At 50.5% G+C, this 26,650-nt stretch overlaps 1 protein-coding gene across 1 annotated transcript in view; it reads right to left on the bottom strand.

Moving 5' to 3' along the window:
* abca1b (ATP-binding cassette, sub-family A (ABC1), member 1B) overlaps nt 1–26,650 on the bottom strand; it is a 36,516-nt gene that overhangs the window by 5,442 nt on the left and 4,424 nt on the right. Inside the window, exons 4-41 of the mRNA XM_030368177.1 lie at nt 25,808–25,949; nt 25,357–25,475; nt 20,898–21,019; nt 19,835–20,038; nt 17,878–17,967; nt 14,900–15,140; nt 14,437–14,576; nt 13,643–13,759; nt 12,944–13,138; nt 11,601–11,806; nt 10,968–11,144; nt 10,179–10,401; nt 9,824–10,045; nt 9,112–9,316; nt 8,893–9,006; nt 8,202–8,376; nt 7,796–7,927; nt 7,405–7,682; nt 6,978–7,198; nt 6,676–6,751; nt 6,252–6,496; nt 5,914–5,965; nt 5,591–5,713; nt 5,269–5,423; nt 4,800–4,924; nt 4,219–4,317; nt 3,646–3,835; nt 3,345–3,439; nt 3,218–3,250; nt 3,007–3,112; nt 2,788–2,862; nt 2,332–2,501; nt 2,054–2,231; nt 1,514–1,629; nt 1,082–1,226; nt 868–991; nt 410–539; nt 62–188 (exon numbers count right to left, since the gene is read on the bottom strand). Coding sequence (XP_030224037.1) covers nt 62–188; nt 410–539; nt 868–991; nt 1,082–1,226; nt 1,514–1,629; nt 2,054–2,231; nt 2,332–2,501; nt 2,788–2,862; nt 3,007–3,112; nt 3,218–3,250; nt 3,345–3,439; nt 3,646–3,835; nt 4,219–4,317; nt 4,800–4,924; nt 5,269–5,423; nt 5,591–5,713; nt 5,914–5,965; nt 6,252–6,496; nt 6,676–6,751; nt 6,978–7,198; nt 7,405–7,682; nt 7,796–7,927; nt 8,202–8,376; nt 8,893–9,006; nt 9,112–9,316; nt 9,824–10,045; nt 10,179–10,401; nt 10,968–11,144; nt 11,601–11,806; nt 12,944–13,138; nt 13,643–13,759; nt 14,437–14,576; nt 14,900–15,140; nt 17,878–17,967; nt 19,835–20,038; nt 20,898–21,019; nt 25,357–25,475; nt 25,808–25,949 — 5,687 coding nt within the window. The remainder of the gene's footprint in view (nt 1–61; nt 189–409; nt 540–867; nt 992–1,081; nt 1,227–1,513; nt 1,630–2,053; nt 2,232–2,331; nt 2,502–2,787; nt 2,863–3,006; nt 3,113–3,217; nt 3,251–3,344; nt 3,440–3,645; nt 3,836–4,218; nt 4,318–4,799; nt 4,925–5,268; nt 5,424–5,590; nt 5,714–5,913; nt 5,966–6,251; nt 6,497–6,675; nt 6,752–6,977; nt 7,199–7,404; nt 7,683–7,795; nt 7,928–8,201; nt 8,377–8,892; nt 9,007–9,111; nt 9,317–9,823; nt 10,046–10,178; nt 10,402–10,967; nt 11,145–11,600; nt 11,807–12,943; nt 13,139–13,642; nt 13,760–14,436; nt 14,577–14,899; nt 15,141–17,877; nt 17,968–19,834; nt 20,039–20,897; nt 21,020–25,356; nt 25,476–25,807; nt 25,950–26,650) is intronic.

Raw genomic sequence — 26,650 nt, 5'->3', positions numbered from 1 at the left:
TCGGCAAAATGAAAGATCGATGGCAAGGCAGGTAGAAGGATTGAGGAGGAGCAGCCTGTACCTTGGTCAGCTGGCGTAGCTCCAGGATGTCTCCCTGCCCCATGCCGTGCACGATCCTCTGCCTCTCACGCGCTACGTCCTCGTCTTCCTCCCCGAGGGGGGTCAGCTTCTTCAGTTGGCTGATGGGCCTGGAGGGGGGGGGAAGGTCAGGAACACGCTGGGGGAGCTCAGCCAGGTGTGTGTGTGTGTGTGTGTGTGTGTGTGTGTGTGTGTGTGTGTGTGTGTGTGTGTGTGTGTGTGTGTGTGTGTGTGTGTGTGTGTGTGTGTGTGTGTGTGCAGCCAGTTGTCACAGTGTGTGTGTGTGTCTGAAGGCGTGTGTGAGAAGGTTGTTCATGTCATGTTCCAGTACCTGGGCTTGATGCAGAAGCGGTACTGGATGAGCACGGTGATGATGAAGAAGACCGCCCCCTCCACAGCCATGGCGAACAGGTTCTTCCCCACCATGTCCCACTCCAACGGGGAACGCAACCGGTTCTCCCCTGGACACCACAGAGCGGTTTGAGGGAACAACCCCAACACACAGCTGTCAGACCTACATTCAGTATTTTGTATAATATTTTTGGTATTGGCTTCCTGTGTTTGATTGCTCGAAGGAGACTAAATGTCCACTAGAAAGCTTAGTTAACCCACGTTATACGGATATCCTGTGCATTATTAAAAACAAAACGATTTATGGATAGGTTAAATCAAAACGATAAAATAAAATAAAAAACCCACGTTTCCAAATCACTGGGAATCAAACTTCTAACCCTGGCCGTGATGATACCATCCTCTACCCTATGAGTGAGACAGGATCGTGGAGCTCACCGAATCGCTCCAGGGCGTCGGCCATGGCCTGGTTCTTCACCATGTCGATGAGACCCCTCCCCAGGCAGAAGTGGGGGAAGATGAGCAGAACGTTCTTCAAGATGTCGTTGATCCCGCCGATCTCCTGCAGAACCCAAACAACAGGTCAGCCCTTGAGCCCCGTGCCTCCAGGGAGGACTCCGTACCTGGCCGCATGGCGGGGGCTCGGACTCACGTTGTTCCCAAACAGCTCCATGACGAAGGTGGAGATGCTGCCGTTGATGCCGATGAGGATGTTGACGCTGGTGAGGACCACGTAGGCCGTGCTGGGGATGGTGAAGAAGAACGACGCCGGGTACATCAGCGGGGTGATGGACCACCTGAGGGACGACGCAGACGAGAGGTCAGCCTGGGAATTCAGATTTTTCTCGCTCAATGGGCAATCAAATGTATCCACAAAAGCATAAAATCCATTAAGATATAAAACATGAGCCCCTCATTAGGTAACGGGTGACTCTGTTTATTCCTTTGGGAGGGAAAAGGGAGTTTTCTTAAGCGTTCCAGAACGTTCCCACTAGGCGTCCCCATAGTCCTCTGCCCTCTGGGAGGGGAATAGGGTGACGGAGCCCTTTGAGTGCCCAGGGGGTCGTTGGATCGAAGCCCTCACCCGTAGAGCAGCAGCAGCAGGGCGAGGGCAGGGAGGTTGGTGGAGGAGACGTAGGCCTGCTGTTGGAAGCAGACGAAGATGAGGATGACGAGGGACGCCGGGACGATGTAGTTGAGCTGGGGAACACAACAGGGAGCAGGGTGTGTTAATGCGATGGTCCACCACACAATCCCACCATCGATACCCCATGGGGCAAATCATATTCATGGTCATGTCACACATTATAGGATTTTATAACATATAGGATTTTGTGGACCCGTTATTTTTTTTTCTGTTACAGAGTAAACTATGGGTTAGACAATTTGCAAAATGCATTGTCTGCTTTAAAAAGTATGCAAATTTAAATCTTGACCAAAAATATGGCAGAAACCTGAGGTCTATGTGTATTAATATATGTATATAAGACAAAAAGTATAACGAAATAAGTCCCCTCATCCCCCACCCCTCCACTTCCTGTCCCCACCGTCCCGCCCCTCCACTTCCTGTCCCCACCGTCCCCGCCCCACCACTTCCTGTCCCCACCGTCCCGCCCCTACTCACCATGTCCCACGTGAAGTTGGCCACCCAGTACATCAGGGGCTGCACGCCGCTGATGAACTGCATGTGCTTGGCCTTGCTCACGCGCTCCTGGATGAGGAACACCACGAAGCTGGCCGGCACGAAGGACATGGCGAAGATCACACAGATGGACACTAGCACGTCCACCGAGGTGGTCACCCTGCGAGAGGAGGGAGATCGTCAGACACAAAGGAGACATTCTTTACAGGGACGCGGTCCTCGTGTTGCAAAAGGGTGGGTCCAACCCGAGGCGTACTCACAGTGCGACCTGGGACAGCTGCTCCTTGGTCAGGTTGAGGGGGTGGTTGAAGGCACTGATGCCGTACTTGGTGGGGTCGGCCCCGGGCGGCAGGTTGGCACGCAGGATGCCGTTGTTCATCACGTTTATGAACGCCCCGATGCTGTGCCAGCCCTTGTTGTTGAACCAGATCTGGGAGCGGGAGAAGGGGCAGGAAGGAGGAATAGACGTAGGATGAAGAGGAGGAAATTGGAACAGAAGCACGAGGAAGGGGGAGGAGGAAGAGGCCAAAGAGTTGAATGTGGAAAGTAGTGAAGGAAGAGCAGTAGGAAACATATCAAAGGAGGGATGAGGAAGAAGAGTAGGAGACACAAAGAGCTTGGGTCAGGTTAACTTTATTCGCAAAGCCCTGAAGCACGGCGGGTTCTCAGAGGGGCTTCAAAGGCCTAACATGTGGGCCGCCTTGAGGTCTCCTTACCTTCACGTTGTTCTTGGTGTCCAGGCCGTTGATGAAGCCGGACAAGCTCCCCAGGAAGCGATCCGCTGCAGCCCCCTTTGGCAAGAGACAGAAAACCACATAAACATTGTGCATAGAGGCAGGCCTGCAGAAGCTGTTGAGAGCACATGGTGGGAGCCATTGTACTGTAATCTTCAGCCAGCAACGACATTCAAACCGTCCCAAGTGGGCTTTACAAACCTTCTGTAGTTCAAAGATCTTCCGGACCCGCTCGATGGCATCGTCCACCTCATTGGCTGCAGGGAGGACTTGAGTGCTCCTGGCGCCCAATGAGAAGCCTCCATATCTAGAAAAGAAAAACAACACATCAACATTAATATCAAATAATATGCAATCCATGGCCTTATGGTCAGACATTTTGAAAAAAACACAGTGAAATTGGAAAACTTACCTGAATTCATTCACCCACACTTTGTTGTTCAAACTGATCAAAGACAAAAAGGAAAGAGAGGTTTTGTTAGAAATGTATTTTGCAGTACCAGTGGGCTCATAAAGAATGACGGTTCTTGTTTACAAACCTTTTTCCGATGATCTGAGCGTAGGTCTTCACCAGGTAATCGGAGATGTTTCGGCCAGTCAGGTTCTGCAGCGTGTCTGTAGCGCTGATCTTGATCTGCACACACAACAAGGTCCAACGTTACCTGTTGGCTATGCTCGGGGTCGAGGTGGAGGTCCAAACATGACTTATGGCTCGGTGTGAGGACAGGACTAGACGAATCAGTGACAAAGGGCAAGGGATGTACTTTGACGAATTTGGACTAAGGCTATGACCTGACCCGTCCGGCCTCCGACTAAGTCCTGGCAGGTCGTTGCGCTTACCTCCAGGGGGGGCAGTCCGCCCGCTCCAGCGGGACATTCCGGAAGCATCTTCTTCTTCCCGTCGCAGCTGCAGTTGCAGGCGGGGGAGGGGTGGTCCATGGTCCAGTTGGTGGCGCTGAAGAGCATCTGAACGCTCTCAGGAATTTCCGGGACGGCCCATTCCTCGTCTCCCATCGTACAGGAGCTCCCACTGGAGGGAGAAGGGGGAGGAGATGGGCGCCCGTTGGTCAACCGTGACGGGGGTCAAGAGGTCGAAACAAGGTCACAGTCATCGTCACGGTGGCACTGCATCAGGACGGACTCAGGCCCATTTATTATAATGGTTGGTTCTGATGTTTCGTTTGAGGTTATTTCGTGGTTAGGATAAAACAAGATTAGAGGTTTTTTTTTACAATTCTCCAGTTTGGGGCCGACCTCCTTATTGTGAAGCTCAGGCGGGAGAGACAAAAGTACATTTCCTCTCGAGTCTTTAGTTGCAGCCCTGTAGGTGTATGTGGAATGACCCACCATTCTGTCAACAGGAAGACATGTGGTGTATGTGGGGCGGGGGGGGGGGGGGGGTGGGGGTCTTACGGGAAGGGATATCCTTCCATGCAGCGCGTGCCCAGGCCCGGCGCCTCCATCAGAGCAGTCAGCAGCTTGTTCATGGTGACGTCGTCGGGGGCGTCGTTACTGGGGACGGAACACGGGTACATGAATAACCCTTTCACAAACACACACTCCTTCACATCCTGATGCACCTCATACACACAGCAACTCCTTCATCAACAGACTAATGCATCATCGCTCCCAAAGTGTTGTTTGAGGGTGAGAGGGGTTTGAGGGTGAGAGGGGTTTGAGGGTGAGAGGGGGGTTTGAGGGTGAGAGAGGGGTTTGAGGGTGAGAGGGGAGTTTGAGGGTGAGAGAGGGGTTTGAGGGTGAGAGGGGTTTGAGGGTGAGAGAGGGGTTTGAGGGTGAGAGAGGGGGTTTGAGGGTGAGAGGGGTTTGAGGGTGAGAGAGGGGTTTGAGGGTGAGAGGGGTTTGAGGGTGAGAGGGGGGTTTGAGGGTGAGAAGGGGATTCGGGTGTGAGAGAGGGGTTTGAGGGTGAGAGAGGGGTTTGAGGGTGAGAGGGGGGTTTGAGGGTGAGAGTGAGTGAGTCAGGGGATCTGCAGTACCTGAAGAAGGTGACCTGCTCCTCGTACATCCACGGCTGGAGCTCAATGCTGGGATACTTTCCGAACGGCGGGACGATGAGGCTGAACACCAGAGCGATGCAGACAAACACGGCAGGAAGGACAATCTGCAAGGAGGGGAGCAGGTCAGAAACCCATCCAAGCACTCACGTCTAGCCACAGCCAATCGTCGCTCTAATATACTGCAACAGACTCCTAGAGTTTTCTTTTGCAAAGCATCAATACGAAGAGCAGAAGAAGAAATTTGTTCAAATGAAAAGAAAGGATGACATTTGCATTAATCTTAATGGACGACCTCAGCTCTGCCGTCTGTCTTCAGGGACGTCCAATCATAGAACCGCCCAAAACATTCTATCCCAGGAGCCAATCATAGCCCTGATATGTCTCCACAACGAACACTCAATGAGCGCCTCCATCCTACAGCAGTTGCCCCGTCCAACATGAGCTTCACCTGAGCGAAGAATCCTTTCCGGGAGCGTCGGGCGTAGAGGAACCTCTTCCAGATGAGGGCGATGAACTGCTGCTTCCTCAGAGTCCAGCCCTTCTCCTTGTAGGACCCTTTACCGTGACTGCAGTGCAGCCAGTCCGTCTCCCGGGGATCGGCACCTTTAGGGGAATAACATGACGGGTCGGTACACGGAAGCGGCCAAACTGTTAAAGCGTGTGAGTGAGTGAGTGAGTGAGTCAGTGAGTGAGTGAGTCAGTCAGTGAGTGAGTGAGTCAGTCAGTGAGTCAGTGAGTGAGTCAGTGAGTGAGTGAGTGAGTGTTTCTACCTGGGTCTCCCTCGGATTCGTTGCCTTCCTCGTGATCGTCTTCAGTGAGGGGCTTCAGACAGCTCTGGTGGTCTCCACCGAAGGCATGCGTTCGCGGCCTCCGCTTCACTGGCAGTGTTCCGTCTACACACAGACACACACACACACACTTTGTTATGGGCTATTTGAGATCAGTCAGTTCTCTCCATCCGTCTTCCATGTTTGCGGTTACACAAGCAACCGTTCATTGATGCATCAGACGAGCTGTGACCTGCGGGTTTTACTTTTTGGAATGAAAGGCCACAGGGGTTCAGAGGTCAGGGGTCACTTTCAGGACACCTTACCTGAGGGGACTTCAATGTCGACGCCGTTATCTTCGGCCACTTTCAGGAAAATCTACAGAACAGCGAAAGCCCTCAGTTAAAGAAAGATCAACATTGTACTCCGTTATTATGAAGAAGGTCTCTCCGAGACATGCATTCATTAAATCATCCCCACAGAGAATCCTTAATGAACCCATAAAACATTTAACTGTATCCAAATTAGGAATCCAAATGAAGAAAAAAGGGCCAGGGTAGAGTTGGATGTTAAAAGCTGTTCTGAGGGATGCATCACAGGAGAGGAGAGTTGCACATCATTGCCATGGTAACCCGGCTGCAAGGTCAACTTGTGACCTTCTCACCTCCTCCAGGGTGGTGTCCGACACGCCGTAGCTGGAGATGCCGAGGTCGGCCAGCCGGTGGTCCAGGTCCCTGAAGAGGGGCACGAAGGCCCCGCCCTTGGCCGCGCTGTAGGGCAGCACGTAGGTCAGCTCGTGGCCCAGGTCCTCCACCAGCCGCGCCGCCGGGACGTGGCCCAGGATCAGGCTGGAGATGTGGGCCACGTCCGGGGCGATGAAGGGGCTCATGGAGGCGGCAGGTCCGTTCTCTGGGGGGCGACCGGGGGAATCGGAGGTCAGACGATCAATCACAGGAGGTTTACGGAGCTACGCAGGCGTGGTCCCAGAGACCTGAGTAGCAACGCCCATATAACCGGATAACGTCTGCTTTTCCTCAGAAACCCTCCTGAGCAGTGAGATGAACCAACGCTGGGTGGGAGACGCTTACCGATGGTGGCCGCCTCGCTCTCGTTCTCACTGCCGAGGCCTGCATCAGAGCTACCGTCAGACACACACTCTTCCTCCTGGACGGACGGACGGAGAGAGAGAGAACGGAAGAGACAAAACAAGTTTAGACCAAAGAAATAAATGCATACACTTGAAATATCCAACGATACTCCAATACATCGACACACCTAAATACTGAGACAGTTGGTTTGATGACACATTTGATGAATGGTTTGATGACACATTCTGCAGCAGTACCACCGTCAGCCAGCAGGGGACGCCGTCGCCGCTGCAGACGCTTACCTTCTTGGTGAAGGACACGGTGCTGGAGGAGTTGCGGCAGGAGGCCAGGGAGGGCTCGGGCTCCCTCTTGACCAGGGTCAGGTAGTAGCCCGTGCCCAGCTGGTTCTTCAGGAACAGCGAGGAGCCCACGCAGCACAGCTTCCCGTGGGAGATGATGGCGATGCGGTCGCCCAGGATGTCCGCCTCGTCCATGTGGTGCGTGGACAGGATGATGGTCCGGTCTGAGGGAGAGGGAGGAGGCGCGGAGCGTCAGAGGGGCCGGTCCTTACCTCTCTTCTGAACCGATTCGATTGAGCAGCATTGTGGTGAACGCCGCGGCCTCGTTGGGGTGTTTGAGATCACGGACGCCGTTTCCCTCCTCAGCGGTTGGGTCCTCCCGGCCAATCGGCTGGTCCTGATGGGACCAACGGGGAGGAGGTGCACCCACCTTGTCTGTAGTTGAGCAGCAGATCCCAGATCCCCCTGCGGGCGTAGGGGTCCACGCCAGCCGTGGGCTCGTCCAGGATGACGACCTTCGACCCCCCGACGAACGCCAGGGCCACCGACAGCTTCCTCTGCATGCCCCCCGACAGCGTGCGCGAGGGCGACTTGCGTTTGTGGGGCAGGCCCGTGTCCAGGAGGATCTGCTCGATCTCCACCTTCACCTGCTCCTCCGTCAGACCCTTGAGCCGGCCGTAGAACCAGATGTGCTCCTCCACCGTCAGCCTGGGGGGAAGCACACGGAGGTCAGTGGAGGATGGTGGGTGATTCCATCCGCCCCAGAGCCGAGGATTATGGGGGATCTAAACGAGGCCAGGGGAGAGCCTCGTGGTACTCACATGCTGAAGAGGACGTTGTGTTGCGGGCAGAAGCCCAGACTCTGTCTGATGGCGCTGAGCTCGGTCCGGATGTCTTTGCCCATGATGTAGGCCGTGCCGGAGGTCGGAGGGAACAGACCCGTCAGGATCGACCTACGGGGGAGGGAGTGTTAGCGTCGGCCGCTAGCTTGAACCATTCTCATATTCAGCCCTTCATTACATTCCAAGCACACACAACACGCGTGGTGAGGTTGGTGACTGGACATTATCAGTACTAGTAGTAATCCTAACAGTACTCTTTCAGTGTGTCAACCCCAAAAGCATCCACCCAAACCAAAGAGGTTCCAGTAATAGGAGCCATGACCCCTGACCCCTCAGGGTGGCCTGCTTTTGGGGCTACACCATAACCCCGTCCTCCGTCACTCACATGGTGGTGGTCTTCCCGGCGCCGTTGTGACCCAGGAAGGAGGTGATCTGGCCCTCGTAGAAGCCCAGCGAGAGGCCGTCCACCGCCAGCTTCTTGCCGTGGCGGTAGACCTTCACCAGGTTCTCGATGTACACGCCGGCCTTCAGGTGGGACGGCTCCTCCTCCATGCACACCGCTACGCAGGGAGGGTCAGCGTTAGCGTTAGCCTCGGGTTAACATATCCCAGGGGGGGGGGGACGCTGGGGGTCCATCTTCTATACAACGACTTGATAGTCCCTACCAAAAGGCTACGGTATCGTCGGCCATTACCATGAATCAACCACCTTAACACTTCGTATTGCAGCTTACACATTGAATCAGCAGTGCCAGGACAGTCCGTGTTGGGTGTTTGACTTCAAGCTACAAAGGTTGCGGTTAAGTCCCCGGAAAAGGAGTCTGCTTTTTTTTTTAATGTGTCTCCTTTCATTCCAAAAAGGAGACACATTAAAGTTGTTGAGAGATTCTACAAAAAACATGTTTTCATGCGTTCATCGCAGACAGATGGCTGCTTACATTGCTGGATTGAACAAACCACAGACAGGAAACCCAAGAGTCAGCCTTCATCAGCATTGTCTCAGTGGTCCAGATCAACAGTGTTAAAATAGCCTCCCTGCTGCCCCCTGGTGGAGAGAAGAGGTGTGTGCAGCCTTACCACCAGCGTTTCCCCTGCAGCCCTGGGGGATGGTAGTGGTGGTGCCCATCTCCTCTCCGAACCAGTAGGACTTGGTGAACAGGAAGAACCAGGGTCGAGGAATACCGTACTGGCCTGAAGACAGCGGTCAAAATGGTTACTGATTGCTCGAGGCGTTTCATAGGTTAAAGTCTTTGCAACAACCGAGAGAAACCAGGTCATCATCGGAGAGGTCCTTACCGGGGAACACCGCCTCGATGTACCAGGTCATGACCCCGTAGAGGAACGAGTCGAAGTACATGAGCACCAGCGCGGTGGTGAGGCTGAAGTCGTCCTGCTCCAGCGGGCTGGCCACAAGGTTGGACCACTGGATGCCCACCCCCTGCTCCTCAAACAGGGCGAAGTACTCGCAGCCGAAGCCAAACGCCACAGGAGACAACAGGCTCTGCACACACACACACACACAACCACACACACACACACACACACACACACACACACACACACACACACACACACACACACACACACACACACACACACACACACACACACACACACACACACACACACACACACACACACACACACATTTAAACATATCCTTTTTATCTTAACTTATTGAAGCCTATATTCAATAATTGCATCGATTCTTTGTTCATAATATTAATATACAAGCATCCGTTCCGTTTCCATTTATTTGTATATTTAATATATTGTGATCCATTGCATTTGTATTTAGCCATCGGTTTTTTCCATCTGGGTTTATATTTATATTGACAGTATAATCTGTTTTATATGTCATTTGCATTTCCCTATACCATTCTGTTCTTTACTTCCGTATGGTTTGAACACCGGAGAACACATCTAACGATTACATTTCTTTTGCAATAATAGCTCCAGAGCAACAACAACCACCACCACCACCACATCCACACCCGCAAACACTTACAGCGAACACTTTGGCGCCGAAGCCGATGTGGTCCTGCCAGGCCACGCAGAGCACGTAGGGCAGGTAGAGCGTGAAGTAGATGATGCCTCCGCAGGCCGCCGCCAGGTTGGCGCGCGCAAACACCGTGCTGATCAGGAAGCACTGCATGATGGTGACCACGGCGAACGAGCCCAGGAAGAGGAAGACCACGCCCGGGTCGCTGTAGGGCAGAAGGTTCCCCTTCTGTGGAGCGATGAGAGTTAGAGGGTGAGTGAGTCAACGTGTCTGATGCTGCACCTCTATAAACGTTTCTTTGCCAGTCCGATTCTAATTGAAGGCTGCCTTGTGGGGTCTCTTGGTGGGGTGCGTGCAGTACCTTGAGCAGGACCACCAGCAGACCAGCGCTGACCAACAGGGGGATGAGGCTGCTGATGAACCAGCTCAGCCACAGGATGCCGTTGTCCAGGCCCATGATCCGCATGGTCTCCTTGAGACGCGCCTCCTTCTCGTACACCACGCTCTTGATGATGATGGCCACCGAGTACATCCACGCCAGCGTCATGAAGAGGGGCATGGAGCGACTGATGACACGCAGGAAGCTGAGGAGGAGGACATGAACGGATGAATGAACGAATGAATGAATGAATGACATTGAGGGAGAGAGAGAGGGAATGAGAACATTCAGGACCGAGTGGGGGACAGGAGAGAGGGAGAGGAAGATGAGACATGTATGAGAGAGTCGGAGATACCTAGAGAGAACGAGAGACTGTGGGGGACAACATGAGTAAGAGGGAGCGAGTACGAAAGGATGAGAAAAAACAAAAGATGGGGAGGAGAGAGAGCTTGAGAGACAAAAGGGAAAGACAGAAGGAACACAACAGAAGGAAGTGTGTGGGATGTAGTAATGATGTTTTCGAAGCGCAGTTAAATTCTGAGAACAAGAGAGTTTGCGGTCTTACTAATGTGCCAGCGGAAATGAGGCTGGGAATACATATCAGCTCACAAACCCACTCTTGAACCTCTGAAATGTTGATGGGATGGGACGAGGGTCAAGGGGGTGATTCGTTTGACTTGAAACTTGTGTTTCAATAAAGTAAATAGAAGCTCCTGGTTATTATTAGAGTTGCTAGTATGACGGCTGGGGATGGACGCTCTCTGGGCTTACATGTCGTCGACGTAGCAGGGGTACGGCATCTGCTGGATGTACACGCCCGTCTTCTCCTTGGTGCCCGTGACCGCCCGCACAATGCTCTGCTCGATGACGTCCTGAAGGTAGGAGAACCCGCCCCACACGTAGCGCATGTCCTCGAAGGGGTCCGCCCGGGGACCGGGGTCCCAGTAGCTACAGAGAGAGAGAGAGAGAGGTTAACGAGGGAGGGACAGAGCTTCAGGTTACCACGAGAGAGAGAGAGAGCTTCGGGTTAATATAAGAGCGGGAGCTTTTGGTTCACGAGAGCGAGCGAGCACGCTTTAGGTTAACACGACAGAGACGGCTTCAGGTTAACATGAGCGAGAGCAGGAGCGCGAATGGAGGAGAAAGGTATGGGAAGTTTGAGTCAAGTGGGGGAGATATAGGAATTATAATTATGATTCGATAGAATAAGGCCTACAGGGGTATAGAAACCTTCATTTTGTTCGTCTTCAGAGCAACTAATCTTTTCTCTTTATGAATGTATCATTCATAAAAATGAATGATACATTGAATGAAGCAGCGTAGATCTGAGATACTTCCAGCAGGGTTAAATACAGGTATGTGTGCACCCTCCCCTAGTGATGGAGATATAACGAGGTTCCTTACGCGTCTTTGATCTTGTTGGTGCGCTCCACGTTGTCGATGTCCATGCGGATCTTGTAGTTCACTTTGGGCGGCAGCTCCGAGCTGTTGGTGTCGATGTCCGGGAACACGATGCCCGCCCAGAACTTCCTGTCCTCCAGCAGCACCATCGACTTGTCTATCATCTTCTCCTCCGTGTCCACCGCCTCCAGCTTGTCCAGGTTCACACACTGAAGTACACACACACACACACACACACACACACACACACACACACACACTTACTTAAGTGTTTGTGAGAACCCCCCCGTGTCCTCACAGAAATGGGGTCCCACAAAGCGACTTGTTTCGAGGGGACCACAGCTTTGCGTTACCCCCGGGGGTGAGGTCTCAGGACGGGGTCACGGGGTTAACACACCATCATGGTTGATCCACAGGGCACACGCACAAAGACAATTTGATTCATAAATATATGGCCTCTGAAGCCCTTTGAGACTATACATTTGATTTATTAGTAATAGAATTGACTAGACCTTACATTTTTCGTTGAAGGCTTTAGGAGCTTCTGTAATTAAAACGCAAGTTTTCCATGCCAAAAATAAGCCCTTTCAGCGCCGACAGAGGGGGTAATTTCCTGTTATACCGGGTGAAGTGAAGTCATTATAGGGTGTGTGTGTGTGTTTGAGTGTGTGATGCAAGGGTGCGTGCACATGGGTGGAGAAGAAAGAGGATGCTGGGTACGAGTTCGGGTCTAGCCCGAGAGGGTGGGATATTGTGGGATCAGTGCACTGCAGTTTTCTGGGAAAGGGACTACGTGAGCGAGTGAGCGAACAAGTGAGCGAGTGAGAACAAGAGAGAACAAGAAGCGATTGAAAGGGGTTGAAAGAATGGATCTACCGGGGGACAGAGAGAGCCAGAAGGACAAAGAAAATGGGGAAGAAAATAAAACGGCTTCATTTCTGGCTGTTTTTCTTGCACATAGAGTAGGAGGGGGTTTCAGCAGACGCGGAGCCAGGGAAGGCCTTCGAGACTGTTGTTGTGATACAGGGAATGACCTCAACTCAAAAGAGGAATGAGATTTGTACTGTGTCCACTCTGTACTAGCCAGAAATAAAAAGGTTACAGTTGCTATGGTAAACAGTATAGCAACTTGCTGTTCCACTCAATGCGAGAATGCTATGCTCAGTGTTGTTGCCACCAGAAGTAAAACCATTCTCCTTGCGGTACATTACATTTAGTTTACACTTTAACCCAGGTATCCGTTCTTCTCAGACACAGGTCACTAAGGAGGACCTCGCTAGGACCTCCCAGCTGGAAGGGGAACCCCTGAACGAGGAGCAGTAACGGTTGTGTGAGGCGACGCTGACCTCCATGAAGCGAGAGATGCTCTTGATGGCGTCGTCCGTCTCGTTGAAGATGTCGCGCCACGTCAGGGCGATGCCGGGCGGGCGTCTGTCGTCCGCCTTCCTGATCAGGAAGTCGGAGACGTCGGCGGCCGACCACTGGGTGTGGGACAGGTGGTCCTGGAAGATGCTAGCGGTGACGTTGTTTGTGAGCAGAGTCTGGATGGGGAGGGAAACAGGTTAAACGTGTCGTTAACCAACCACTTCTATCGAGGACACGCTATCCCTTTTCATAATGTCGAATGGTGACATTTCATTACATTCATTTGAAAACGCATTTAAAAAGGCAGTTTGAACATATTCAGTGTTTCACCAGAGGGGACGCTGCAGCTGCAGTTCGATTTAAACCTGGGGTACTCTCACAAATCAAGACACGCGATTCCTAATCTCAAATCTGATAGCCGCCTAGAATCCAATCGGGGGGGGAATGGGGACCTTGACTGCCTTCAGATATATTTCACCAATCCTGTTGCCGGGGGACCCAGACTAAGGCCCAATCCCATTTTTACCCCTTACCCCTTCCCCTTACCCCTCCCCCTTGTTTTGAAGGGGTAAGGGGAAGGGGGAAGGCCCAATCCCATTTCTACCATTTCTACCATTTCTACCCTTTAGGGTAGAAATGGGATTGGGCCATAAAGGAGGATGGAGGGGAGGCCGTCCTACCCGTAGGAAGTTGATCTCTTTGCCGTTCTCCAGGAAGGTCCACACTTTCGGCCTCATCTCCTCCCACATGCCGCCCAGGTCCCGGAACACGCCCAGCTCCTGGAAGGTTCTGTTGACCTGCGGGGGCGAGAGGTCCGGTCAATAGGAGGGCTTCACTTGACGTCACACAACAGCCAGGTCTGCATCCTTGTACCGGCAGTTATTCTAGAATGTTGTGCGGCGTTCCGATATCCATACTTCCATGAGTACACTTAAACGTAGTACACTATCTGTACTCACTAAGTGCGCTGATTATCAGAGGTCAGTGTCGTATCAAATCAAATACTCTGTGGTGCACAAACCGGCAAACCCTGCAATAAACATCCCGCTTGGAACGGGGAACTCTCTACGCCTAGCAGCTATAAAAAAGCTATAAAAACTACAAAATGACTCCATTAATGCAGGCTATGTGAAAAACGCGCCGATGTTTGCTCAGCCTGGCTCCGCCCTCTTCCGCTACGTAGCCAAGATGGCTGCCGTTGAGTACGAAAAGTGTTCATCGATCCACACTCAGCGGTTTCGCCGTTATGAGTACACCGTCCGGGTCCAATCAGAACACTTCTTTTCTCCCCGATCTTAATCGGAGCACCCTACGCACTCAGACTAAGTATAGTGAGTACTGACAGTGTGGATATTGGAACACAGCACAGGTCATGAAGTACCGATACATGGTCGTCTTGAGGGGTTCAAACCTTCCTATACCGAGTGTCTCTATGCAGGCCTATATCAACCGCTCTCGGTGGGGGCCAAGGTACCTCGTGGATGATCTTCTGGGTGGCGGGGGTGTGGGGGGTGTACAGGATCTTGCCCATCAGCAGGGGTTTGATGGCCTGCCACATCATCCGGGACATGGGGTTGGAGTCCATGCTCCTCATGAGGTTGTTACAGAAGGGAGCTGGGGGGGGAGACACAGGTGCATGATGGGATAACAGCGAGCGAGATATTTGGAGAAAAATCAAGATAAAAAACCGATACTGAATGCAGAAGAACTGGAATATTGTGGCTAGGCAGGAATTAAACAAATGTTGATATTACATTATAAGACATGTTGACAACACGTCAACATCAGACACACTTTATACATGACAAGTCAAGCACGAATCCCTTAAAGTGATCCCCTCAGCTTTGTCACAATAGAACACTCCCTTTGAAACACGATGTAATAACGACCCGTCTTGCTGTGGACCACCCTTCATTGGTCGCCCCGGTGAGACTCACTGGAGGTGTTGTCGTATGCGGCGGCCAGGTCCTCCTCCGTGGTGTTGTGGTTCCCGAACAGCGCCTTGTAGTTGCTGTCCTCGTACCAGTTGAGGGACTTGATCTGCAGCCCGCCCCCCTCTGGGTGGCCGCACACGATCCGGGACACGGCCTGGTACATGGCGCTGGGCGACGACGTGGCGTTGTGCGTCAGGAAGATGATCTCGCTGCGCAGGTCCTTCCAGCTCTTCATGCTGGCCAGCTGGGGGAGGAGGAAGAGGAGAGGAGGAGGAGGAAGAGGAGATCAGGGAGTGAGAGGGAGGGATCGGCTTCTGGTCAGATTCTGCTCACCTTTGTTTTGGTTCTAGTAAGTTTGTTCAATAGTCGTGAATCAAGTTTTATTTAATATACTAGCTTATGACTTTATGTTAGATATTTCTTTATTTGTACATTGAAGGACAAAATCGACACGACCCAATGACAAATGCAACGTTTTGTCAATTACACCATAGATTATACACCAAAACAAACCTTTCACCGGTTAAAGAAAAGTTCACATAAGGATAAAGTTACTAAATCAACAATTTGCTAAGCAGCGGTGGGCATTGATGATACAAATATATGAACCCCTTTGTTTGGGAAAATGAATTCCCCCTTTGAGGTAAATACGCCTGCATATCTCTACTTCCTCATAGTGCCTGATGTACAATTTGGCAGTTCAGTGGATCCCGTGGCTCCAGACCCATCTGACGACATCAGCAAACTCCCCCCAACCGCTTCCATTAAGCCGCGCACGCTATCGTAGCGCACACATTCATAAGGCTACTGGGTTGTGGTGTTGTGTGTTTGTAGATGCTCCCCTGTGCAGTTTTGAAAGGCAAAGGAATTTAAAAGTGTGACGTTCCAAATACTTATGATGTAGTTGTGTTCAAAGGAAAGTTGTGACCGTCACACCACGGTTTAAAAAGAAACGGCAATGAAATGGAAAATGAAACAATGAACAAGCAGCCTTACACGTCTGGTTAACTTAGAACTAGAATGTTCTTGGCTAGATTTAGTGGCCCTCCACTCTTGACCCAAAAATGAGGAACGCTTGTAATCTTTCCAGGACAGCCACCAACCAACAGACAAGCTGAACGCTACATGTTTGTTGTTCATTCACCTCCTGGAGCTAACCAACAGGGCTAGCCCCAGTGCTGTTCTGGCTCAGCGTAAACCGCCGGCTAGCTTGTTTAGAAAGCCTGTGCTCTTTGTTCAGCTGTGCCCAGCGGGACGTCTCTCCCAGTAAATAAAGGAGGGGTCCTCAAAGAGGACACATAAGAGACTCCATGTCTTTACACGCCGTGCCAGGCAGACAGAGCGGGCCTTTTCCGTCCTCGCCCGACTGCGTCTCACGGTGTACATCACTAACCTCCACCAATCAACAGGCGCCCTTACTCTCCCGACCCCAGACATGCCAGCGGTTCGTTGGCCGCTGGTGGCTAGCGAACCGCCAACGACTGAAGCGCTGATGGCTACAGAACAGCAGTACAACAGGCTTCTAAGAAGCTGCTGTAAATTCAGACCGAGTTCCTAGAGAACGGTGCGTTTGAATGCCAGGGGTAAGCTTCTGACCCGTCGGCTGCAGTTCCAGAAGCCAGAACTCGTTGGATTGAGGGAGAACAGAAACCCCTGACCAAGGCTTCATCAGCTTCAGAAAGGGTTCAGCAGGATTGCACCGATAGCATGTGTTCAACATAAATAGCGAGTCATCTAGTGCAAATCATCAAGGGGTGTTTTTGTTTCTACATACTCAACTTTCATACAGAAGTGGTGACCAAGAAATGAAAGCGGTCAGAGGTCACCCTCCATCTGGAGTTTGTTGCCATCACAAGGGGAGAATGACCGTTGGAACCGGCATCAGTGAAGGCTATCTGCCCGCTTGTTGCTAGCTCGAGAAAAGGTAATAATTCTAAAACGGAAACCGTCTCAAAAAAGTAGAAGCCGCTAGCATGTGGACGTGTTAAAAGAATTATATCTGTACCTCTTCTGGGATTCGTTCTCATTGCTGTGGCTGCTTTGACACCTGAATTTCCCTCTAGGATTTAATAAAGGTTTATATTAACCTAACTGTGATACATTGAGGCTAGGGTTAGGGTTAGGGATTGATGAGGAAGGACCAGAGACGTCTCTGGTCCTTCCTCATCAATCTGAAGTTGCAGTTCCATCTGGACTTCAGAGAGTCATAGCCAACGTTTCTTCCTTATTTTGCAAACCCGCACCCGCCCGTACCCGAGAATACCATTCCGCACCCGACCAGTCCCGCTATAAACTGATACCGACGCCAGACCCGCACCTGAGGAAAATTAGACACATTGGATGGAACGCCAGCGAATTACACTATCTGGTGTTTGGCGTGGTGCTTTAGATTGCTGTGCTAACAAATCACATCATCCACTGTGGACGGTTTTAGTTTACTCCTCTGCTCCATCTCCAGCACCGGAGAAGTCTCGCTCGCAATCGCAAAACCCGCGACCGACCCGTGCCGTTCAGGCGTCCGACCCGACCAGCACCCGTGTGTCCGACCAGTACACACATTATTTTCCCCCCGTTTCATCGAAATTGCGCGGGTCACCCTTCGGGTACCCGAACCCGTGCAGGACCCTGGCCGAGATGACCCCCACTACGAGTCTTTACTTGTTGGGGAAGTACCAGAGACGTCCTTTAACTAAAGACAGTCTTTAGTTCATAATATCATCCGGAGGCGCACACAGCTTTTGGCGGTGATATTATATAGTGCATTATATTAAATAGATACCTATATATTACATAATATTAGATTATTTAGATATAGAGCTCCGGGAAGGACGTATTCCTTTAAGCAAGGGAATTGGAATTACTGACATTGAACGACCATTCAATGACGAGAACAACCACCAGACTCGCTGTCAAAAGGAGGCCTGTTCCACAGCCTCTCGGGGCTCCTGTTCATCACCGGGGCTGATCGGAGTTAGGCCTACCTCCACTGCTAGGGATCCCATGCTTTCCAGGAGGCTGTTGGTCGCCGCGACAACCTGTCGGACGGCCATGGGGTCCGATTTAACGTCCCGCTGTAAACAACCGAAGAAAAGGGAAAGAAATGTTTTTAGGGGGTCAGCGAACGTTGTGGTTCAAAAACATGCATTTTACAAGCATCACAAATTGCTGATCTCCAAATCTAAAGGAAACCCAAGTTACCATCGGATTGGGTGCGAAAAAAAACCTTCCACGCGTGTGTCTTATGTTGGAATAATGCATTTAAAATGTCCTTGTGGAAACACAAAAGACATGTGCAACGCTGCTGTCACCTTAAGAACTCTCTAGTAATCTCTGTCAATCACTCTTATGTTGATTTAAACTTTGATACCATTTAAATTTAGTAGGGGCAATAATAATGATAACAGTGATAACCTAGCAACCCCAGGACCTTGACCTTTACCATGTAGCAGTAAAAGTGATGCATAATGGAACTGGATCAGGAATGACCATTAAAGAAACATGCCTAGTTAGATCACATGGCGCTAGAAACACGCTCTCCTGAGCAGGAGCCACACAAAGGCTCACCAGGGACAGAATGGAAGGAGGCGTTAGAACCATTGTTCTCCCGGCATATATTTTCCTTGCAGTACACCGGCTTAAGTTCTAATGGTCGAAAGTGTCTGGACCGGTTTACTTTACGGACGGCTGTAACTCGCTCCAGCAGAGGGAGAAAGGGGGAGGGATACAGAGAAAGAGAGTCAGAGGGGGACAGAGAGAGGCACATGAGGAGGTGACGGGGTTCTGCGAGTGGAGAGAGAAACACTATAATTTCTCTGAAGTACGGAGACAAAGGGTAGGGCCTCCCCGGTTGGGACGGTGACGTGCAGCAGCGATCAAACATGCCCCGGGGCTACTGAAGCTGGGAGCAGGAAGCTGACACAGCTACATGTCGTAGCATGCCTACAGCCCGCCTACAGCCCTTGCCCGATTCCTCACACACAAACAGCCTGGCCTGACCTCACGCACACGCGCACGCACACGAACACACGCACACGCACACACACACACACGTTGGTTAAAGATAACAATAAAAGTTACGCTGTATGAATACAACAATGTTTATGATCAGTAGCAACTATAACTTCTACGACTGAACACTTTGGTTCAGCCTTAAGGGACGTTTAACGGTAAACCTCATAGAGCTCTGACTGGACTGGGAGAGTACAACACATTTTGATACATGTCAAATCCCTTAGATAGTCAACAACAGAGCCAGAGACCAAGATAAGAGTTAGAGATAACGAAGAAGTTTATCGATTTAAGGTCCCAGGTCAGATAAAAAAAGCCAACAAGGGGTCGAACTTCATCCAAAATTAATTAAAAACAGATTAGGCCACCAAGAGGTCCTTCTTTCAAATACTATAAAAATAAGAGATACTATGCAAACAAACCAGGGCTGACTGATGTAGCCAACCACTCCAGTCCAGGTAGCTTGTATCAACAAACAGACTCATATTGTATCAACAGCAGAAGTCCGCAAATGCAAATGGCTCCGAAGGCGTTCATTTTCCCCGACAGTGAACCTTTCCATCCCATTGTATTGATGTCGGGTCGTGATATGCGACACGGGACGGGCGTTTATACCTCCTACTAAACGAGTCCCACCTTGTGGTGAAAACGAGGTGCCCTACAGAGTGGACCGTCATGTGACCTGTGTGAGGTCACTACGGGGTCAAACATTTTTAGCTTATACAACAAGGAGGTCCTCGGGTCTTCCAGCTCCAACCTCTTAACGAACTTCAGGCAAACCTCAACCCATGTGACATGGCTAAATCATATCCGCTTATAACTCGAGTCGCTGCTATGACTTTGGTACCAAAGGACGTTTCTTTGTGCGGCCATTCTTATTGATCCACATTCCTGCAGCTTCTAAGTTCCGACCCTGAGCACAGAACTTACGCGGAGGAGCTTCAGGAGGTCCAGGCTGCCCACGAAGCGCTCCTCGATCACGTCCAGCCACTTGCCGGGGGTTCTGCAGATCATCTCCTGGATCCTCGACGCCAACCGGGGGTCGGCGATGACCACGAAGTCCTCCAGGTCGTGCTCGTCGCCGCTCTTGCGACACAGGCTCTTCAGGTGCACCCCGTAGCCCTTGAGCAGGACCTGGAGGATGGAGAACAGAAGACGGAGGGAAGGGAGGAGAATAGATTAGACGGACGGGTCCAAGTGTTTCCTGCGAACGTGAGTTTCGGGCGGAGCGTCGATAAGGGAATGTGATGATGCAATCATTATGGTGCATCGTTAAAAAGTGCATTCGAGAGGACATGAATCGTGTCACGTATAGATGGATATTAACGGGAGAACAGCAGGTGAAATGGTAAGATAACCAAATGGCCTCTGATGATCCTGGTGACTATAGCTGGGAGTGGGACTCCGGCTTCACTGCAAAGAGTTGTCGGTCATATTCCCAACCTCAATCATTTTCACACATCTCAAACCAACTCCAATTAGTCGGACAACCTGTAGAAACATGCGTCCTTCACTGTATTTCAAGAAGACTGTTGTTAGCAACCGTGCGCCTCTGTGTGTTTCCTTCTTCCTCCTATTATTTATTTATGATGATTGGTTTGGCGTTTCATCGACGTACGAGTTCATACGGTTTGGGAATACCGTCACAGAAAATGTAGTATCTTATAATATCGTCTCTCACAGTCTTCCGATGACCATGTCGTAATGTGTGAAACACCTTTCTGCAAAGTAAGGTGTGCTGTGTCGTCTAGTACGCACTTATTTCATGTCGTATTTAGCTATAGTACCTAGTTACGTAGCATCTTATCCTAGCTATCTTTGTTGTATACGGGGAATGGTTTAACCTTGCGATTGTTAGTGCTTTGCACTTGGTTTCAGAACATCCTTATTGTATCGACAACCGATTATTTCCCTTTCTTATAAATGCGTCTGCCAATTGCCCTTAATGTAAATGTAAAAGGAATGAGGTGATGAGTCACTGCTGGCTGTTTACCCGCTCCAGGTTGACGTGGGCTTCCAGTATCCCCTGAGTGGCCTCCTCTCCAAGAGACAGTTTCTGGACCAGGAACGGGGACAGCGTGTTGTTGTCATGAAGGAAGTCCTTCACCTTGAAGCCTGGAGGATGGAGGGGAGAACAACCGAAGACGTCAGCTTAACTCTCGACTGTGGAGTTTAAAGGACAGATGTACCTGGGGAGGTTAGCACAGAGAGAAACCCAATGCATGGTCACATTTGCAGTCCTTATATTCCCATTGTGTTCCCGGCGCATTTACTTTCTCAGAAATCCAAACCATAGCTTGTGGGGCTCATTTCTAAAGGAGGCGCAAGTGCCCACTTGTTTGGTGAGAACAGACCAATGTTCATGCTCGGGTAGGGCCAAAGTGCACGAGGTGTGCATGAAACCGGGTTATACGACATCCCTGTGCTCGTACAGCCTTCTCCTTTGGGGGGCACGCTGCATGTTTTGGCAAGCAGGGCAGGGGCAAGACTAGAAGGAGCAACCCCCCCAATGAGAATCTATACCAACACAGCTGGCCATGCCCTCAACTCAGAGAGTTTTGAGTTTCATGATAATCCCGCCGGCTATATTTGATCCAAATCGGAGGTAGGTCAGATAGATTGGCACGGTATAGAACATTGATATAATGTTAAAAGTGCCCCATCTCATGGTCTTAATGTAATGAAGGAATAGTACAGCATTGTGATCTCTCTCACACTCACTCACACACACACACACACACACACACACACACACACACACACACACACACACACACACACACACACACACACACACACACACACACACACACACACACACACACACACACACACACACACACACACACACACACACACACACACACACGTCACACACACACGTCACATTCATTACATGGGGAAAAATACATTGCAAGTCTAGATTTGTATAGACAATTCCGTTCAACCACAAACTAATCACTGACGTTGAAGGGGCTTTTAAACAAATTATCAGCCCACAAACCTATTTGCTGACTGGCCCACTCAGAATGAAGCTGAATGAATGAATGTCAATGCCTTCCTTTGACCCTGGAGTCAGAAGAAGAGGCCCCGTACGAGATACAAGTAACAACCTGCTGGCCCGTGAGCACACCGTCTGGTAAAGAAGGAACAGTAGGAACAGGAGAAGAGAGCTACTTCCTTTCGATGTCATGTTTGTGGGGACCACTTCTGTTCTGGGGTCCTGGGTGAGGTGCCAGACCAAGGGCCCCTGTCCCCAGGCTCCCATTCTGAGGATTTTCTCAAGGGCCCCTATTTTATCCAGCAGCCGACCCAGAGGACTGCAACAATTGGTAGGTCGATCTAACCATCTTACATCTGGGGGAACTTCCCCACATTGCCCATCCCAACTTTTTCAAACAGGAAGCCATTGGGCCTGGAGCAAGCTTCCAAGGAATCAGTCAAATTCTTTCAATGAAAACATAGCTGAAGTACGTTGGTATGAACCATCAGGCCAACTAAAAGGGGTGTGTGTGTGTGTGTGTGTGTGTGAGAGTGAGAGTGAGAGTGAGAGAGAGAGAGAGAGAGAGAGTGGGTGAGTGAGTGAGTGGTTAACAGACAAAGGGCACTCAGGTAGACTCCTTCTTTGGTCTCTAAATCACCAGCAGGCTATCAGTCTCACAGCTCATTGGTAGTGTTTGTGAGTGCGTCCGGGGGCAAGAGAGGAACTCCACAATGGAAAGGACACACACACACACACACACACACACACACACACACACACACACACACACACACACACACACACACACACACACACACACACACACACACACACACACACACACACACACACACACACACACACACACTTCCAATGTGTGTGTGTGTGTGTGTGAAGTGAATGTGGTGGAGGGGAGGAGGTAATAATACTCGTTCCCTTAAAAGACGCCTGCAGCCTTCAAGCGTCAAGCTGCCCTTGGGCAATTGGGGTAAATTGGCCCCACACACCCCACTGGGCTAAAACGGCTTGCTGAAGCGGTAGCGACAGGTCATTAGCAGCTCGGATCTGCCAGTGATTTACGTCCACTGCAGACCCCCTACCCGGTGGGCTGAAGGGCCCAGTCGCGCCGCGCTACGTCGGTGTCAGCAGACTTGATCCACGCTAACAGCGGCGTTAGGCAAAGCCCCTCCAGGGAGACGGAGGCAGGGGATTAAGGTCAGCCCAGGGGACGACCGAACACGCTGCAGCAAATCAGCTCTGAGACTCACACCTCCGTCGCCTCTAGCCCCCCCCCCAGCCGGAAGGAACCAGTAAAGCGCTATGCTTGTACGCTTACGGATAGTTCGCCTGAGGTAAGTGTTCCACTAAAGATCTATCTGTAAGTGCTACTATTGTAATGTACCCCTTTTTTAACATCATGGCAATTGTACCATTTGTAATAGTAATAAACGAAGGGAATTAATTCATTAATTATCAGAATTGTTTTACAAATGCGTATTTGTAAATATGCATTCATACTTTCTTTTTGTCTTTTATAATTAGTTGTAAACTTGATCAAATGTTTTGAAAAAAAGGTTCATGCTTCAAACTAATTATTCTGCTTGGGTTCACGGCGGCGCGCTGGGTTCAACGTCTGGCGGCGGTGGCGGTGATGGGGGCATGACCGCTCGGCGCGAGCGCGCAGACAATCTGTCCAGCTGCAGCGCAGCCATGCAGGGCCGCCCAGCGGGGAACGGCTGGAGCGTTGTTCTCAAACCCAGTGACACCCAGCGGGGGGGGGCAGAGCCCTCCGCAACCCGCCGGAGAGAAGAACAACACTGGGCTGCAGGCTCCAGGAAAACGCCAGGGCTAAAAAACGTGTGCACTTCTTTTCTGCGGCGGCTTTTGGTGTCGCCCGTCTCCTTCCCCGTCCCCTCTCATCCCCTGCCCGTGACGGGGGCTCCTGTAGGCTGGAGGTGTGAAGCGCCGGGGATCGTAAAGCTGGGAGGCGTCGGGTGACGACGCTGGCTGACTTTCATGTGGAGCCTCCCAAGAATTGGAGACCAATCGCAACACAAGGTTCACCGAACGGAACATGCCTGGACACAAGTCAAACCAACTCCAGAAGACTATCCATTCATGAATGCATTCCCAATTGCTCATGACTCTTCGTTTACAAAAGCCTCAGAGGGAAATTAGGGTTTTCAAATAATGGAGTTCAATAAATCCCTTTGAGTGAATCAACTGCCTGCATGTGATATTGTAATTGGGCCGGTCATATCTGGTTTGCCATCGGAGGATTGTGTATTGTCAAAGTGCAACGTTGAACTGAACTCATATATCAGCTTGACCGGGCTGAACGGTAGATGATTAAATAAGACAGTAGGTGTCACCATCATCAACCTCTTTAAATTTCCACATGTTTAAAAAATGAGTCATTTCAGGACAATTAAAAATATTAGTAATTGTAATTGGTTGGAATTCCTCCTGATATGGTCACGAAGGAGGAATGCATCCAGGAGTAATGAATACATGATTGGAGGGAGAGAAAAACAACCCAAGAGACTCTCTGTCAGCAACGCACTCTCACAACACAACCATGTCAAGGCCAACATTCCATTAAGGTAATATTATCCACCTGAAACATCTTGATAACTAAATAATCTATTCAGGGGTTAAAGAAGTTCAATAACCAACACACCACACCTCCACTGTAAAAAAAACACACTGATTCTCCTATGAGTGAAACTAACACCAATAAAAACCTTATCCAGAACTACTGTTATCCGACAAACACCATCTCCAAATCTGGATCCTAACTCCCACCAGCTATACCAGCAGAAAGTCTCAACCAACTTCCCACGTCAAGAGCGAATAGCTTTGGGTCGTGTTGCACGACTGCAGCCCACCGGACGACCTGTAGAGACACGACAACGGGACGCGCTGCAGGTTGTGGGTGCCGACAAGCCTTTTTTCCTTCCAATCAGAAAAGATGGTGCCGCTACTGGCGAGCAACGGTACTGCCAAGGATTTCAAAGGTGAAACATAATTAAAGAAATTGGATCGCATAGTTTGGAAATTAACGAGCTACAACCCAACACAGCCACCCTCCCTCCCCCTTCTCCTCTTGAATATCTCCCTTTAGATCATTACTGGGAAGACGGAGGGAAAAGAGGTGGAGGCTAGACAAGTTGGGACCAGCAGCCCCCCGCAACAAGAAACACAACTTAAAGCTGACATAGGCTTCTCCAAGCTCCTTCAACGTAAGCTCAAGAGTAGTGGAAATATTTGCATATTATGAAGGATATAAATGACATTGGTATAACAGTACCAGGTCAGTTTTTGGTCCAAATCCGTGGATTTTCATAATGCTTATCATTTTTATCAAAATGATGTTTCTGTAGATCAACAAATATAATGGTGACAAGACAGTAATGTTGGAGGGGACTGCGAGGACGTCGCCCCGTCTCCATTCGGGTCGCCCTTCTACCTGGTGTAGTAGCTTGCAGAGTCTGTAGGGCCTTGGCCAGCTCCTTGAAGCCGTCCAGGTTCTTGTCATTCTGGCTGTACAGCAGAATCTTTTTGGAGTCGGAGAACAGCCTGGAAATTCTGTCGAGAAGACATCCAAAAGCTGAGGTTAAAATGTGGCCTTCTAGAAGCCTTGCTGCCTTAAATATACCCTGCAACAACATGCATGACCATGCAACACAGATTTCCAATGATACAATATTTCTCAATTTCATGAACTAAGTGGACCCATTTATCTATTGATTAATTAAATCCATCTACCAACCCCTGAACTGTCACTACTTACCCAACTCATTTATTTTACCCATACGATGAAATGAAATGAAAATGACTGGGATAACCTCAATATCTATATCATCAATATCTAATATCATGATGCCCTCAAAGCCCAGAACCGGACCGAGCTGACTCACATGGAGTCGTTGAAGTTGCCCACCACCCCTGGAGACTCCCCGGGCGTGGGGTGCCGGAAGCAGGGGTTGTTGGCGTTGCAAATGATTCCCTGCATCCATGGTAGTATCCCTGCCGAGGGCATGGCCTTGTTGGGAAAGTGACCTGGAAGCAGTAGAACAGTTAAAAAGACCTGGAAGACCAACGTGGAAAAGACCAGAACGAGTGTCTCTGGAATTGTGAAAATGTAAATTTGTTTGTTATAGTTTTGCGTAAAGGGTCCAACAACAAATTACAATTTGCTCTAGTCATCTCTAGTTCGTGTTAGCAACAAGATGTCGAATAAGGTTACAAACCGTTATTACCAATAAAAGTAAATCACAACAGAGTCGCTTTGTTAAGCATCATTATAAAATGACTTCCCCCTTAGCTGGCAAACCTTTATCAATGTGGTGCATACATTCACGATAACCTCTGTTGCAGCGGAACAGTTCATGACTGAGAGTGGCAGACGATAGCACTGAAGATCTCGCTCCCCTTCCCCTCAATCCAACACAGACACATTTCACATCCCCTTTTTATTGGGTAATGTAATTCCGTGCAGCAGCTATGGCGTTGCTGCTGGGCCCTGCCTGAAACCCATAATGGGTTCTACTCTGCGTTACCATCGAGTGGCTCCCAAGAGGTCCACCTGGCTGGACGCGGGCCGATAGCCTCGCATATGTCCCCTAGCATACGTAGTCTAGCCTGCATCCGAGTCTCGACCCTAGTATCGTAGTAAGGGGTTTTCACTTCTGCCTTTTGTGCGCGTGTGCACACGCGTGTGAGTGAGCGTGTGTGTGGAGCGGGGGGGGGTATGGATTGCT

The sequence above is a fragment of the Gadus morhua genome, chromosome 10 (assembly GCF_902167405.1).
Source record: "Gadus morhua chromosome 10, gadMor3.0, whole genome shotgun sequence".
Classification (NCBI taxonomy): Eukaryota; Metazoa; Chordata; class Actinopteri; order Gadiformes; family Gadidae; genus Gadus; species Gadus morhua.
The sequence above is the reverse complement of the archived record's forward strand: the minus strand, read 5'-3'. Positions and strand labels throughout refer to the sequence as shown.